Source organism: Equus asinus, chromosome 8 (assembly GCF_041296235.1).
Source record: "Equus asinus isolate D_3611 breed Donkey chromosome 8, EquAss-T2T_v2, whole genome shotgun sequence".
NCBI lineage: Eukaryota > Metazoa > Chordata > Mammalia > Perissodactyla > Equidae > Equus > Equus asinus.
In genome coordinates, this window is record NC_091797.1 from 2,854,024 (window position 1) to 2,869,330 (window position 15,307).

The window sequence follows — 15,307 nt, forward strand, 5'->3', positions numbered from 1 at the left end:
ACTTTCATTTTCAAGACATATTCAAGTGTCGTGTTTTGACACCCTTGGAATCTCGTCAGATTCTAGTTAAGATAAATTAGAAAATGTATTATTTAGCAATGTGACTTTTAAATAAAATGCCCCTTTTAAAAAAATTTAGTTTACTTCTGTAGTCATACTGAATATGAATGCCAGGTGCTCTGATGGGCACTCTGGAATGCTCGGGCTTGTCTGATGGGAGAGTGACACATGGAATAGCTGTATTACTGCACAGGAAGTTCTCTAATAGAGGTGAGAAGGATGTGACTGATGGTTTCCTGTCCAGGTGTCTCCTCTGTGAGACTGAACTCCCAGCGCCCCGTGTGAAACTGTAATCTTGGGTGGCAGTGATTATGTGGGGGAGAGAAACATTTGTTTAGCCTCTGCTGCTTGAAGCCTTTTTGGTTTTTCTTAGGGAACTTTGGATATTTCTTCTAGATTTTCTATTTAGAAAGAGAGCAAAGAATATGAAGGAAGCCCTTGGGGTATCCATAGATGGGCATTAGATGGGCGGTCCCTGCTTGGGAAAGGGAGAGCTTGCTTTTCTATCAAACTGTGTGTTTCCCTGCCAGAAAAAGAGACTGCTTTGTCCAATTGGGTGCTGAACGGTGCAGAAGTAAACAGAGAAGTAGAGTGGGGGGGTTAGAGTAGATGGGTCTAGATTGTCTAAGTGTTTCCATAACGTACCTGAGAGACTGCTTTGTGCAGTGGGTGCTGAACGGTGCAGAAGTAAACAGAGAAGTAGAGTAGGGGGGTTAGAGTAGATGGGTCTAGATTGTCTAAGTGTTTCCATAACGTACCTGAGAGACTGCTTTGTGCAGTGGGTACTGAACGGTGCAGAAGTAAACAGAGAAGTAGAGTGGGGGGTTAGAGTAGATGGGTCTAGATTGTCTAAGTGTATTCGTAACGTGCCTGAGGCTTGACATAACAGGTCGTGTGTTTGGATGAAATAACCTAAATGCTACTTTTCAGAAAACCATGTGATGTTCAAAAAAATTAAAGTGTATTAGATCCCTTGTACAATAAAAATTCCGAGCTCAATTTTATGTTTTAAGAGGAGATAGCACGTATTTACTGAAGCTGAGAAGAGAGTTCAGAATTTTAGAAATCAACAATGTATTTTCTTAATCCACAGTAGCATGTGATATTGGTCTCCTTATTGCATGGATAATTTTTGCCATTCTCCGTTTTGGATAAAAATATGCAGAAATCATAATCTGGTAATTAATAGACTGAAGAGAAGTTGCCTTGTAAGATAAGAATTGTCTTCTGTAATGAATAAAGGACCTCTGAAATTTGTGAGGTTGGCATCCTGTGTTAGCTGCAGCATATATGATTTTTCAATCAGTTACATTATCTTGTGCTACCCTAGACCTTTCTAAATGGTTTTAATAAACAACTGTTTCCTTAGACATCATTTACTAGATATATGTCAATATAGGGACCTTGTAACCTAATGGAAATGATGTATTTTGATAAAACTAGTATGGAGTGTGACACGAATGTCAAACATTGCATCTGCCACCTTCTCTTTAAGAGTTAGATTGTTTTTTTGAAGGAGAAAAGTGTATGATTTTTTTTAATTCAAGCTATAATGCTATCTAAAATGCAAATGGTAAGCATATCAGCAAACAATTATTTTGTATTTCTTTAGCAGAAGCAGCCATCTTTTCAGTAGCATTCTTGAAAAGAAGAAAAACAAACCTCAAAAACCCTCTCAAGTTTGAGCTGTCCTGAGAATTGGATTCTTAGAAAACTGCAACCACACATGATTAACCTTTTTTTAAAAATTTTCATCAGGAAAACTTTATCTGTTTTGTTTTAGGACATGTTTGGCACTCCAGGTTAAAATGCTTTTTCTATTTTAAATAATTGAACTAGCTAGTATGACTTTTTTATACTCGAGAGCCAGGATTACGTTGGTGGTGTTCATTTTTTAAAATGTGCCCTATTTGTTGGGAATTTCACCTGTATTAAGATGATTGAAAGTGGCTTTGCAGACAGACCTGGGTTTCAATGGCTGTGTCCCCCAGGTCATTAGTTTGGGTTAGTAGCCCTTTAGATGTGGGATTAGTAGTCCATGTCAAGAGAGAGACGAGCTCACGTAGTCCCGTGTTTCTTTCTAGATCAGTGCACTGTCACCCGGACCTACCTGTTCCTGCACAAGTTCTGGTTCTTCAGCGCTGCCTACTATTTTGGTAACTGGGCCTTTCTTGGGGTGAGTACAGGTGTCCAGGGATGATTTGACCTTTAGGTCTGTTTGGATCACAGTAATGCTGCTGGATTTTAAATTCACTGTTTGCTGAGTGCGTTTAGACTTGAGCAGTAACGTACGGCTGGTTTAAATTGACAGGTGTTCTTGATTGGCTTAATCGTGTCCTGTTGTAAAGGGAAGAAGTCTGTGATTGAAGGGGCGGATGAGGACGACTCAGACATCAGTGACGTGGAGCCCTCTGCCTATTCTGTGTGACGGCTTCAAGGTTTCCTAAAGCTGGCTGAGTGTCTGTTATGCATTTTTAAAGTGTTAAACTAACATTAGGGTGAACTGACTAGCTTTCATCAAAAATGGGAGCATGGCTATTAAAAAAAACTATATTTTTTATGTTTTCTGAAGTAACATTATTGTATCATAGATTAACATTTAAAATTGCTATAATAATACTATGTAAATATAAAACTACTGGCTTTATGAGGGGATGTTTGTGGAAGTTTTTTTTTCCCTAGTGTATAATAGTGTTGAATTGATTAAAAATCTTCCAGAAGTAAGATTCCCTTTTGTCACTTTTTAAAAACATAATAAATCACTTGTATCTGTGCCTTTGGGTCTCTAGACTAATGTGGAATTTTAAAGTGTCTATGTCTGAGTGTCTAGAAATAACATTCACAATATAACTGACAAATAAATATTATTCCCTTCTGCCACTTGTTTTCTGTTTTCTACATTAAACCTTTAGTGCCATTCAAATAGATTTCATGAACGGATCTCACATTGCTGGGTGCTTTAGAGCACATGGCGTTTCAAGACATGTGACCTTGTTCGGATGTTAATCCGTTAGACAGCTCACCACCCTCACAGTATCTAACGCCTTGATACGTTGTTGTAGGTAGCTAACCTCAAAATTGTGTTCCAGCGTAAATGGGGGAATTGTCAAGAATAATTAATTCTGGGAAAAATCAGTTTATTGATCAGTTTAAGATGTATGACATCGTATTTTAGCTGTAAGATGCTTTTTTATTCTAAAGGTTTAGCATTTGCAGAAGGTCTAGGGAAGCTGTGTAATATCAGTGGGGCATTTTGAACACATTCTACGTAGTGAGAGATCATCACAAATGATATCCCCGTTTACTGACAGAAGGAAATTTGGGGACTCAGAAAAAGCATGTATTATGATCCTTGAAATACAATACTATTAAGTTTCTGAGAAAACTGTCTCGCACTGAATTCTCCTCTCCCTGACTTTCTGTGCCCCTTTCCCTGTTCTGATTCTTTGTCTCTCTAGATGTCCCTTCACAGCCGTCGTGCTCGGCTTCTTCATCTGCACTTTTACTGTTATTCACCAGGATTCCACTCTCTTCTGTTCTTATTTTACATCTTCTTTGGGGACAAACTCATATACCTGTGGTTTCTAGCTGTATTATTCTTTCCTAAGCTTCAAACTTTTATTTGTCTGGTAGACAGAAATTACTCTTCAATTGTGACATGTTGAAAATTGAACTCCTTCTTTTACTGGGAATACCAACCCTCCTCTTGTATTTGCTTTTTGACAAATGGCAGCAGCACATACCTGATTACTAAACCAAAAGTCAGGCGAGCTCCCTTCTCTGCTTTGTACACCTGACTCATCAAGCAATCAAGTCCTGTTGATTTCTGCTTATTAACTATCCTTCCATTTATCCCCTCTTCTCCATTCTTTAAAATATTTTTTTTTTAAGATTTTATTTTTTCCTTTTTCTTCCCAAAGCCCCCCAGTACATAGTTGTATATTCTTCGTTGTGGGTCCTTCTAGTTGTGGCATGTGGGATGCTGCCTCAGTGTGGTTTGATGAGCAGTGCCATGTCCGCGCCCAGGATTCGAACCAACGAAACACTGGGCTGCCTGCAGCGGAGTGTGCGAACTTAACCACTCGGCCACGGGGCCAGCCCCCCCTCTTCTCCATTCTTACTGCCACTCATGGTGTTGTCATTGGAACTACAAATCAGATTATTCCATTTCTTTGCCGTGAAAAGCTTTTGGTTATTTTAGAATGAAATCCACAAGCTGTCAGCCAGGTGATGTCTAAGGCTTTACCTGACTATCCAGCTCCCTCTGCCATCCTCACACTGTGTTGTGAAATAGCTCCGTTATCCACACGGCTCTGGTTTCTCCCATCCCCACTCTGCTGCAGTGTTCCTTCTGCCTATGGTGCCATTCCCTTCCTTTTGTCTCCAAAGAATATCCTTCTTCTTCAAACCTTAGCCTCAGCATTATCTCCTCAGGCAGCCTACTCTAAGTCCTCTGGGTCGAGGCGGGTGCTGTCCTTCCCACTTGCCTGGCCCCGTGCAGTGTGCTGTGAGGCACTGCTTCATGTCTGCTTCCTCTGGATTGCAAGTCCTTGAACACATATCTGGTTTTCAGCCTTGTCCCGGTACCTAGAACAGCTGCTTGCACATGGAAGGCACTCATTTGACAGGTGAATTTGCTACTTAGAATCCTAAAGGCTGAATACCTGGTTTAAGCCTATATAAACTGCATTTCTATTAAGGGGAAATGTATATTTAGCCTGATCTTAAGATTTATTTTCCTACCTAGACATTTAGAAGTGTTATCATATTTGTCTTGAATGTTACATACACATTTCGTTACTTCTAGGAATGGTGTGTTTTTGGTTTTTTGGTCAGACCAACCTCAGCTTTTTATTTTGCTAATTGTATTTTTAAAATATATTTTTTTCTTCTTAGATTCTAAACTTCTGCTTTCTGTCTGTTTAGAAGTTTACTTTTATTCCAACAAAGTTTTTTTTTCCTCCTGATCATGTGGAATGGCTTTAACTTTATATTTTCATGAAGCTGATTTAAATGTTGTGACTTCCACTAATGAAGAACATACTTCCTTTGAAGTCCTCTGAAAATGCCTATTTTGAGATCATCCAGGGTGTGGCTTTCCCAAAGGTCAAGGTGCTCATGTTTTGTCCACACTTCAAACCAGTAATTAATTTATTCAGCCGTGCAGCGGGTACTGGCAAAATGAGGACCCTGGAGCTGACTTCTTTGTCAGCACCACTACACCAAAGGAAATTAAAATGCATATTATATTGGAAAAAAGGGAAAAAAATAACGCTTATAAATATCTCTGCACCCAACACAGGAGCACCAAAGTTCATAAAGCAACTATTAACAGACCTAAAGGAAGATGTTAAAAATAACACAATAATAGTAGGGGACCTCAACACCCCACTCATATCAATGGACAGATCATCCAGACAGAAAATCAACAAGGAAATAGTGGAGCTAAATGAAAAGCTAAAACAATTGGACTTAATAGACATATATAGAACACTTCATCCAAAAACAGCAGAATACACATTCTTCTCAAGTGTGCATGGAACATTCTCAAGGATAGACCATATGTTAGGAAACAAGGCAAGCCTCTACAAATTTAAAAAATTGAAATAATAATAAGCATCTTCTCCAATCACAATGCTATAAAGCTAGAAATTAATTATAAGAAAAAAGCTGAGAAAGGCACAAGGATGTGGAGACTAAACAATACGCTATTGAACAAGCAATGGATCCTTGAAGAAATTAAAGAAGAAATCAAAAAATACCTGGAGACAAATGAAAATGATAACACACCATATCAACTCATATGGGATACAGCAAAAGCTGTACTAAGAGGAAAATTCATCGCAATACAGACACATCTTAACAAACAAGAAAAATCCCAAATAAGCAATCTTAAATTACACTTAACTGAATTAGAGAAAGAACAAACAAAGCCCAAAGTCAGCAGAAGGAAATAATAAAAATCAGAGCAGAAGTTAATGCTATTGAAACAAAAAAGGTAGTAGAAAGGATCAATGAAACAAACAGCTGGTTCTTTGAGAAGATAAACAAAATTGACAAACCCCTAGCCAGACTTACAAAGAAAAAAAGGGAGAAAGCTCAAATAAACAAAATCAGAAATGAAAGAGGAGAAATAACAACAGACTCCACAGAAATACAACAGATTAGAATACTACAAAAAACTATATGCCAACAAAATGGATAACCTAGAGGAAATGGATAAATTCTTGGACTCCTACCATCTCCCATAGCTTACTAAAGAAGAAGCAGACAATTTGAACAGACCAATCACAAGGAAAGAGATTGAAACAGCAATCAAAAACATCCCAAAGAATAAAACCCCAGCACCAGATGGCTTTCCTGGGGAATTCTACCAAACTTTCAGAGAGTATTTAATACCTATCCTTTTCAAGCTATTCCAAAAAATTAGGGAGGATGGAACACTTCCTAGCACATTCTATGAGGCCAACATCACACTGATACCAAAGCCTGACAAGGACAGCACGAAAAAAGAGAACTACAGGCCAATATCACTGATGAACATAGATGCAGAAATTCTCAACAAAATTTTGGCAACCAGAATTCAGCAATTCATCAAAAGGATCATACATCATGATCAAGTGGGATTCATACCAGGGACACAGGGATGGTTCAACATCTGCAAATCAATCAACGTGATACACCACATCAACAAACTGAGGAACAAAAACCACATGATCATCTCAATAGATGCAGAGAAAACATTTGACAAGATCCAACAGCAATTTATGATAAAAACTCTGAACAAAATGGGCATAGGAAGGGAACTACCTCAACATAATAAAGGCCTTATATGACAAACCCACAGCCAACATCATATTCAATGGGCAAAAACTGAGCGCCATCCCTCTGAAAACAGGAACGAGATAAGGATGCCCTCTGTCACAACTCTTATTTAACATAGTTCTGGAGGTCCTGGGCAGAGGAATCAGGCAAGAAAAAGAAATAAAAGGAATCCAAATGGGGGGGAAGAAGTGAAACTCTGTTTGCAGATGACGTGATCTTATATATAGAAAACCCCAAAGAATCCATTGGAAAACTTTTAGAAGTAATCAACAACTATAGCAAAGTTGCAGGGTATAAAATCAATTTGCATAAATCAGTAGCATTTCTATACTCTAATAATGAACTAACAGAAAAAGAACTCAAGAACATAATACCATTCACAATCGCTACAAAAAGAATAAAATACCTCAGGGTGAATTTAACTAAGGAAGTGAAAGACCTATACAATGAAAATTACAAGGCCTTTCTGAAAGAAATGGATGATGACATAAAAAGATGGAAAGACATTCTACGTACATGGATTGGAAGAATAAACATAGTTAAAATGTCCATTCTGCCTAAAGCAATCTACAGATTCAGTGCTATCCCAATTAGAATCCCAATGACATTCTTTACAGAATTAGAAGAAAGAATCCTAAAATTCATATGGGGCAACAAAAGACCCCGAATTGCTAAAGCAATCCTGAGAAAAAAGAACAAAACTGGAGGCATCACAATCCCTGACTTCAAAACATACTACAAAGCTACAGTAATCAAAACAGCATGGTACTGGTACAAAAATAGGTCCACAGATCAATGGAACAGAATTGAAAGCCCAGAAATAAAACCACACATCTATGGACAGCTAATCTTCGACAAAGGAGCTGAGGGCATACAATGGAGAAAAGAAAGTCTTTTCAACAAATGGTGCTGGGAAAACTGGAAAGCCGCATGTAAAAGAATGAAAATTGACCATTCTTTTTCACCATTCACCAAAATAAACTCAAAATGGATCAAAGACCTAAAGGTGAGACCTGAAACCATAAGCCTTCTAGAAGAAAATGTAGGCAGTACACTCTTTGACATCAGTATTAAAAGGATCTTTTCGGACACCATGTCTTCTCAGAGAAGGGAAACAATAGAAAGAATAAACAAATGGGACTTCATCAGACTAAAGAGCTTCTTCAAGGCAAATGAAAGCAGGATTGAAACCAAAAAACAGCCCACTAACTGGGAAAAAATATTTGCAAGTCATACATCCGACAAAGGTTTAATATCCATAATGCATAAAGAACTCACACAACTCAACAACAAAAAATCAAACAACCTGATCAAAAAATGGGCAGGAGACATGAATAGACATTTCTCCAGAGAAGATATATGGATGGCCAATAGGCACATGAAAAGATGCTCATCATGGCTGATCATCAGGGAAATGCAAATCAAAACTACACTAAGATACCATCTTACACCCATCAGAATGACAAAAATATCTAAAACTAATAGTAACAAATGTTGGAGAGGTTGTGGAGAAAAAGGAACCCTCATACACTGCTGGTGGGAATGCAAACTGGTGCAGCCACTATGGAAAACAGTATGGAGATTCCTCAAAAAAATTAAAAGTAGAACTACCATACGATCCAGCTATTCCACTACTGGGTATCTACCCAAAGAGCTTGAAGTCAGCACTTCCAAAAGTCTCATGCACCCCAGTGTTCATTGCAGCATTATTTACAATCGCCAAGACGTGGAAGCAACCTAAGTGCCCTCAACAGATGCTTGGATAAAGAAGATGTGGTATATATATACAATGGAATACTACTCAGCCGTAAAAAAGAACAAAATCGTCCCATTTGCAACAACATGAATGGACCTTGAGGGAATTATGTTAAATGAAATAAGCCAGATAGAGAAGGACAATCTCTGTATGACTCCACTCATATGAGGAATTTAAAAATGTAGACAAAGAGAACAGATTAGTGGCTACCAAGGGAAAAGTGGAGTGGGGGGGTGGGCACAAAGGGTAAAGTGGTGCACCTACAACATGACTGACAAACAATAATGTACAACTGAAATTTCACAAGATTGTGACCTATCATTAACTCAATAAAAATTTTTTTAAAAAAAGGAAGAAAAAGGAGCTCCAGGAAAACAGCAAACAATACAAGGAAAGAATGTTCTCAGAGTATACAACTGAGCTCCTTAGTGAATGCTATGTACGTAGTTACAGTAATACATGGTTTTACAATTAATCCATAGGTCACAGTGGACGTTGATTATAGCACTGAATGTAAATATCAACCTTGACAATTGATAAAGACACTTAGTAAAAATTGAGAGACTGGAGGAGGGGGTGGAAGAAGACCTAAGGGGAAAAGGGTATTAATATCCTCACTCTATGGGGGTGGGGTGAGGTGAGGGGACAAGAAGAGGGAAATCGAGACACTGGTAGAGGAAGCAAAAAAGATAAGTACAAGCAAGTTAGAGTTAGGAAAGTCAAGGTAACCAAGAGCGTCAAAAATAGTAAGATGACAACATTGGGCGATGAGGAAGAAAGGGAAGCGTGGGGACACTGTCCCAAGCAAGCAAATTCTGTCTTATCATAGGAAGTCAGTAGATGTGTAAAATGGGTAAACTTAGAAATAGCAATATATGAAAATGTAACAAAGACATTAAAGATAGAAAAGATCAGGTATTATTTAAAGAAGAAATTTTATCAGAAGACAAAATAGTCATCGTAATTTTACGTGCACATATCTTGAATTTCCTGGTAGCCAAGACAAACAGGAGACTGTCGGATGATGAAGTTTTTACAGTTGATAAAAGGAAGCACTCAAGTTTTCCTGGAGATAATTTTTTCTGGCACTGAAGTTTAGAAGGAAATTACGTTGTGAATTCTTATGTAAAGAATATTAATAATGAACAAATGTCTTTGCTAAAATTTAAATAGGAAGGCATATGCAAGGAGACACAACTTGGGATCTCCAGAGCAAATCTATTTGGCTACCAAGAAGTCTCAAAGTGAATTAGCTTTATCTGTACATTGTTTGTTCATTCCACCCAGGAAATAACCAAGCTCCGGAATTATATATTCCAGGCATTGGATGGCAGCTACTGATCTTCTAGGATTGAAGAAGATATTCCCCATCCTTCCAGAACTTGGTCTAGGAATTTGTAGCTGAGCGGTCCTTGGCAGCAACTGGACCTTATCAATATCTACTAAGTTCATATGTGTCTGATGTCATGAATACATTTTTAAAAACCACTCTATCAAGTTAGAGTTACAATAGGGAATATTTCAGTTACTGGAGCGCTCGCATCTCCAAACCACAGCACATCCTCTCTCAGTATCATAATGAAAAGGCTGCTTGATGAGCATGGAATGGAAGTGATGTGACACAGGTAGTTGTGAGGGCATTTCAGGCTGTGTGATGCTTGATTAAGTATCCACCTGCCTTGAGCAGAGACTGCCTCCAAAGTGACCAGATTGCCTGATTCCCCAGATGGAGTCGTGCTGCCCTGGACAGGCGTAGACACATGCCAGCTGTGTTTAACTGGATCCCAATTGACACATTCTTTTACCAGGTTTGTACGTAGAGATTACACTATATTCTGGTTCTAGGAATCAATCTCTCTCCACACACACATTTTGATTTAATAGGTTTTGTTGAGGACTACCTTATTTCCCTCATTAGCAAGTTCTTGGGAAGCGCTTTTTCTAGAACTACCCATAATCTTCAACTGTGATTTCACAGGGAATGTGAAAACATTCTTCTCAGAACAAAGCCGATTAGCAAATATGAAGTCATACCTTCAGGACAACATTTCTGTGGAGAACTAAGCTAGTCAGGTGCACAGCTGTCTGTGTGGTTCCCCATAGACTCATGCCTGCTTCAGCTCTGTGTCGAAGCTGCTGGATGGTACTCAAGTCAAGATTGAGCTCCTTGACGACGATGTGCGTAAGGCAGAGTCTTGTGTTGTCTGTAGAAGTAATATATTTTTGATAGCAGATGAGCAGGCAACCTAAGTTAATACTTGGAGAAATTAGGGAGCATTTAGAGCTGCCTTACTCCCAGATTAGGAGCTGGGGCATTGGTGGGCCAAGATAGAATGTGTACCTAAAAGAAATGATGTTTTTACTCGTACATAATTCATTTAATGACTATCCAGCTAGCAGCTGCCATGTGCCAGAAACTGTTCTAATATTAAATGAAAAGCTCCGTCAAATTTGATAACATCTAATGTCCTCACCGTTGCACTTTCACATTCTACTGTATTTATCTGACACTTTTTAAGGACATTAAGTGTGTCTGTATAAATAATTATAGTCACACAAAATCTCAACTGAAGTAAGAGGAGACCAGTCTGCCCAGTAAAATAATAATTTAAGGGAAATATAAGTTTATTTCTGATGTATACAATAACTCAGATGCTGACAGAACTATAATCAAGGTTGAAAAGCCTTCTCTAATGGAGAGATTTAGCGATTCATTACCTTGAAGCAATATTTGAGGGCCTAGTGTGTAACAGAAGCTACTATGAACTGGAGATGCATAAATGAAAAAAACAAAGTGGTGCTTATTCTCAAAAAGTGTTTAGAAACCATGGGGCATATAAGTTCAGAATTAGAAAATTATAATGTAACAGGCTATAAAGGAGGTATTATAGAATGCAGTGATGCTAAGAGCGATATCTTCTTAAGCTTGGGAAGGCCTAAGGCTCTTGAGATAGGCAAATGCTAAGCCAATTGAAGGCAATAAATTATCCAAGCAGAAAAAACTGGCTTCTGTTAAGTGTGTCTATAATGGCCTTAGTGACAAGGAAGGAACTGTGGAGAGGGTCAGAAGAGGCTGTATGAATGGGAAGAGGGATGCACGAGAGGTGAACAGACCAGTGACCTGGAGCAGAGAGGGTACCAACGTGTGGTGCTCTGACCAACGTCCGCCTCAAAATTAGACTCAACTCTGGGAAAAACAGGACGGCTCCAAATTGTCATTCGAATGAGAAGTATAAGTTAGATTGTTATAGAAATAAAGTATCTCTTGGACACAGGCAAGATGATATTTTCACCTGCCAAAGCAAAGTAAACTTAGTTACAACACCACTAAACATTTTGATTTGATTGCCACTTAATTGTTCTGTAAATTGGTTTCTCCACTAGTGGAGTGGAGAAAAAATCTCATATTTACATTGTGTAAGTATAAAACCTCTTCAATTCTACCTGTCACTTCAGTGTTTGGTTATTCCAGGGGTTGGCAAACTTTTTCTACAAAGGGCCAGATAGTAAATATTTTAGGCTTTGCTGGGCCACATAAGAACTCTGTCATATAATTTCTCTCTCTCTCTTTTTTGTACAATCCTTAAAAATTTTAAAAATATTCTTCACTTGGATCTGGCCTGCTAGCTGTAGTTTGCCAGCCCGTGAGTTACTCCGTTAATTATTTTGCTTAGGTGGTTTTCCTGAACAAAAAAAGGTTGGCTAATGGCATAAAAAGTATAAAGTTACAGAAGGGGGACTCTTAATCTCTATGAAAAGAACATTTTTTCAAATTCTGTTAGCATGTTGTTTCATAGGTTTTTAATGATTAAACTTTTGTTCTGAGTTTAAAGATAATATGAGCTGATAAAAGAATTCAGGAGTGTGACTGACCAGATAGAAGATGAGAAGATGCAGTGTTCTCCAAATTTATTTGAGCAGGGATGTGTTTGTCCCATATCTTCTCCTATGGAGCCCAGCTGGAGAAATGATGGACAAAATGATCTCTAAGGTACCTGCACTTCTTCTAATATGTGTGTCCTTTTTCTCTGTTTGGGTCAAAGAAAATTATAGCTGTGACTCCAGGTTTGAAAACTGTGAGTACTAGTGACTTCTTTATGTGTCACAGTTTCCTCATTTGTAACTTGGGATAACACTACCTCTTCTTGGAGGCACTGAATTAGTACCAAGTGCCCAGCGTAGTGTGTCTTAGGTGGTGACTCTCAATGTTTATTAGCTCTTCTCCTTATGTCTAAGACGCTTTCCTTCATTTCGTAATGCTCTTCAATCATCAGGGCTCTACATACTTTAAGAAATATTCCTGTGTCTCGCCTCTAAGCTATGTACCTAATAGTTTCAAAGACAAGCATTTGATCGTACTATGAGAACTTAAAGTGAGAGAAACCCTAGAGAGAGAATTTTTTTTTTTTTTTTAAGGATTGGCATCTGGGCTAACAACTGTTGCCAATCTTCCCCAAACGCCCCCTGTACACAGTTGTATATCCTAGTTGCAGGTCCTTCTAGTTGTGGGATGTGGGATGCCGCCTCAACGTGGCCTGACGAGCGGTGCCATGTCTGTGCCCAGAATCCGAACCCTGGGCCTCCGCAGTGGAGCGCAAGAACTTAACCACTCGGCCATGGAGCCGGCCCCCAGAAAATATTTTCTGAGACTAAAAAACACTTTTGTAATGTAAATCATCTCTATTAATATCTCCATTTTTTCTTAGACATCTTGTTTTCTTCAAATTGTATTTCAAAACTCCAAATAATGAGATGCAAGAATAAAACAGCCCAGTTATTTCAGGCTCAGAAGCAGTGAGCTGCAGTTGGAGCATGGTCTCCAGCAGGAGCCTTCGAGCTCCGCCTTCTGCCTGTGGCCCTCCTGCTGGGTCGCTGTGGAAAGACAACAGTATAGTCTTTGTCTTCTGTGTTTTTGTTTTTGTTTACTTAATGTGCAGAGTGAAGAATTTCCTCAAGGGAACGGGTTGTGAATTCAAACAATAACATTTGTAAAGCTTTTTTTTCTTTAGGAGTGAATAAAAAAATTGTACGTGTACCATCATTGCAGAGTACAGAAACGAAGTAAAATGCAATGAAACATTTGCTGTTGCTTTAGAGGCTGGAATTTGCAATTTGTTACATAAGCATCTGTTTCCTCATCCTCCAGCCAGCTTGCTTCCATCAACAGTGTGGCAGCAGTAGAAACAGAAGGCAGACCTCGGTCAAATCCACCCTGAGTTGCTTAGTCGCGGGGTGAGTTTAGGCAGTTTATTTTACTTCTCTAAGCCTGTTTCTTCATCTGTACAATGGGCTCACATTCCCTACCCGATTGAGTTATCACAGATTCATGGCACCCAGCACATGGCAGGCCTTCAGCCACCATCACTGAGGACCACTCTACCTGCCTACAGCCTGAGGAAGGCACAGAGTTGTAAACCTAGAATGGATTTGAGTGCTTTTGAGTGGGACATATATTCTCCAGTTGGCCACACTTCCAACCCAGTGGCATCACAGATTTGCAAATCCATGCTGCAGGAAGGCTGTTGAGTTGGGCTCTGGGTCTGTCCCTAGGGTTGAAATGGATAAGCTTCCCAAAGGAGTGGTTAGACCCAAACCAGATTTCTTCCCCATTCGTTTAAGAACATTTCCTGTGGGCTGACTCTGAGCAGAAGTGGAGAGCTACAAAGACTAAAGCACAGCCCTGCCCAAGGAGCTTTGCCCTCCAATGATACTTTTTTCTGGAAGTTGGAATTAAAATTACGTAGTCTATTATGACCAGGGCAAATAAGTGTGGCAACATTTAAAGGCATGTAAATATCAAAATTTAATGAATTAATTTTCTATCTTAACCGTTAACTCTTCAGTCTTAATCCTTTCCTCTTTCTCCTAAAGCTTTACAAGCGGAACCTCTAACTTTTCTTCTATGCTACTTCAGGTGTCAGTTTTCGGTATAAAAATACGGTTTCACAGTGTCAAAGATGAGCAACTCCCAGGAGCCTTTCTCAGCGTGGCAACCGTCCGTTATCTCCTCCTCTCCCTGTTTAGTTGTGGAAGTAATTTCCTCAGGATTTTGCGCTTCTCTCTTTCAAAACTATCTTTTTCTTACCCTCGGTTTGACAGAAAAGGAAGAAATTTCAATCATGGAGGCTCCACATTTCTCAGCGTGACTCCGCTTTTCTATCAGTAAAAGCGATTTCTCACCTCTTCTAAGTCACAGTCAACTCTCTCTTTCTCCTGAATGTCTTTATAACCATTGCAGATTTTTGCCCTGATTTAGGTTGTTCTTATGTAAAAGGGCTGTACTTTCCCCCGTTATGTATTAAAACAACATTGAAAAATGCACCTAAACCACTAGTACATCTTAGGAATTTGTCCCTCTACCATAAATTTTTAAATGAAGTAATAAAGGACCAGACAGAAACAGGATTTGCTCTCACTATATCAAAATCATAGCAACTTCTAACTTACACTTGCTGTTCTGACACTCCTTTAGAAATAGGGATATAAAGGTCATATGTTGATAAGATTAAGCACTTTTAGAATCATTAAAGAAAAGAAAAACAATTAGAATCCATATAAATTTCCATGCAAATAAAAACTACAATGAGATATCACCTCACTCCCATCAGAATTGTTATAATTAGCAAGACAGGAAACAATAAGTGTTGGAGGGGATGTGGAGAGAAG

General features: G+C 38.8%; 1 protein-coding gene across 1 annotated transcript in view; it reads left to right on the top strand.

The window, feature by feature from the left end:
• Positions 1-2,935, top strand: part of LMBRD1 (LMBR1 domain containing 1) — a 112,489-nt gene extending 109,554 nt beyond the window's left edge. The window contains exons 15-16 of the mRNA XM_044776952.2: positions 2,145-2,236; positions 2,372-2,935. Coding sequence (XP_044632887.2) covers positions 2,145-2,236; positions 2,372-2,488 — 209 coding nt within the window. The 3' untranslated portion in view covers positions 2,489-2,935. The remainder of the gene's footprint in view (positions 1-2,144; positions 2,237-2,371) is intronic.
• Positions 2,936-15,307: the final 12,372 nt, after the last annotated feature.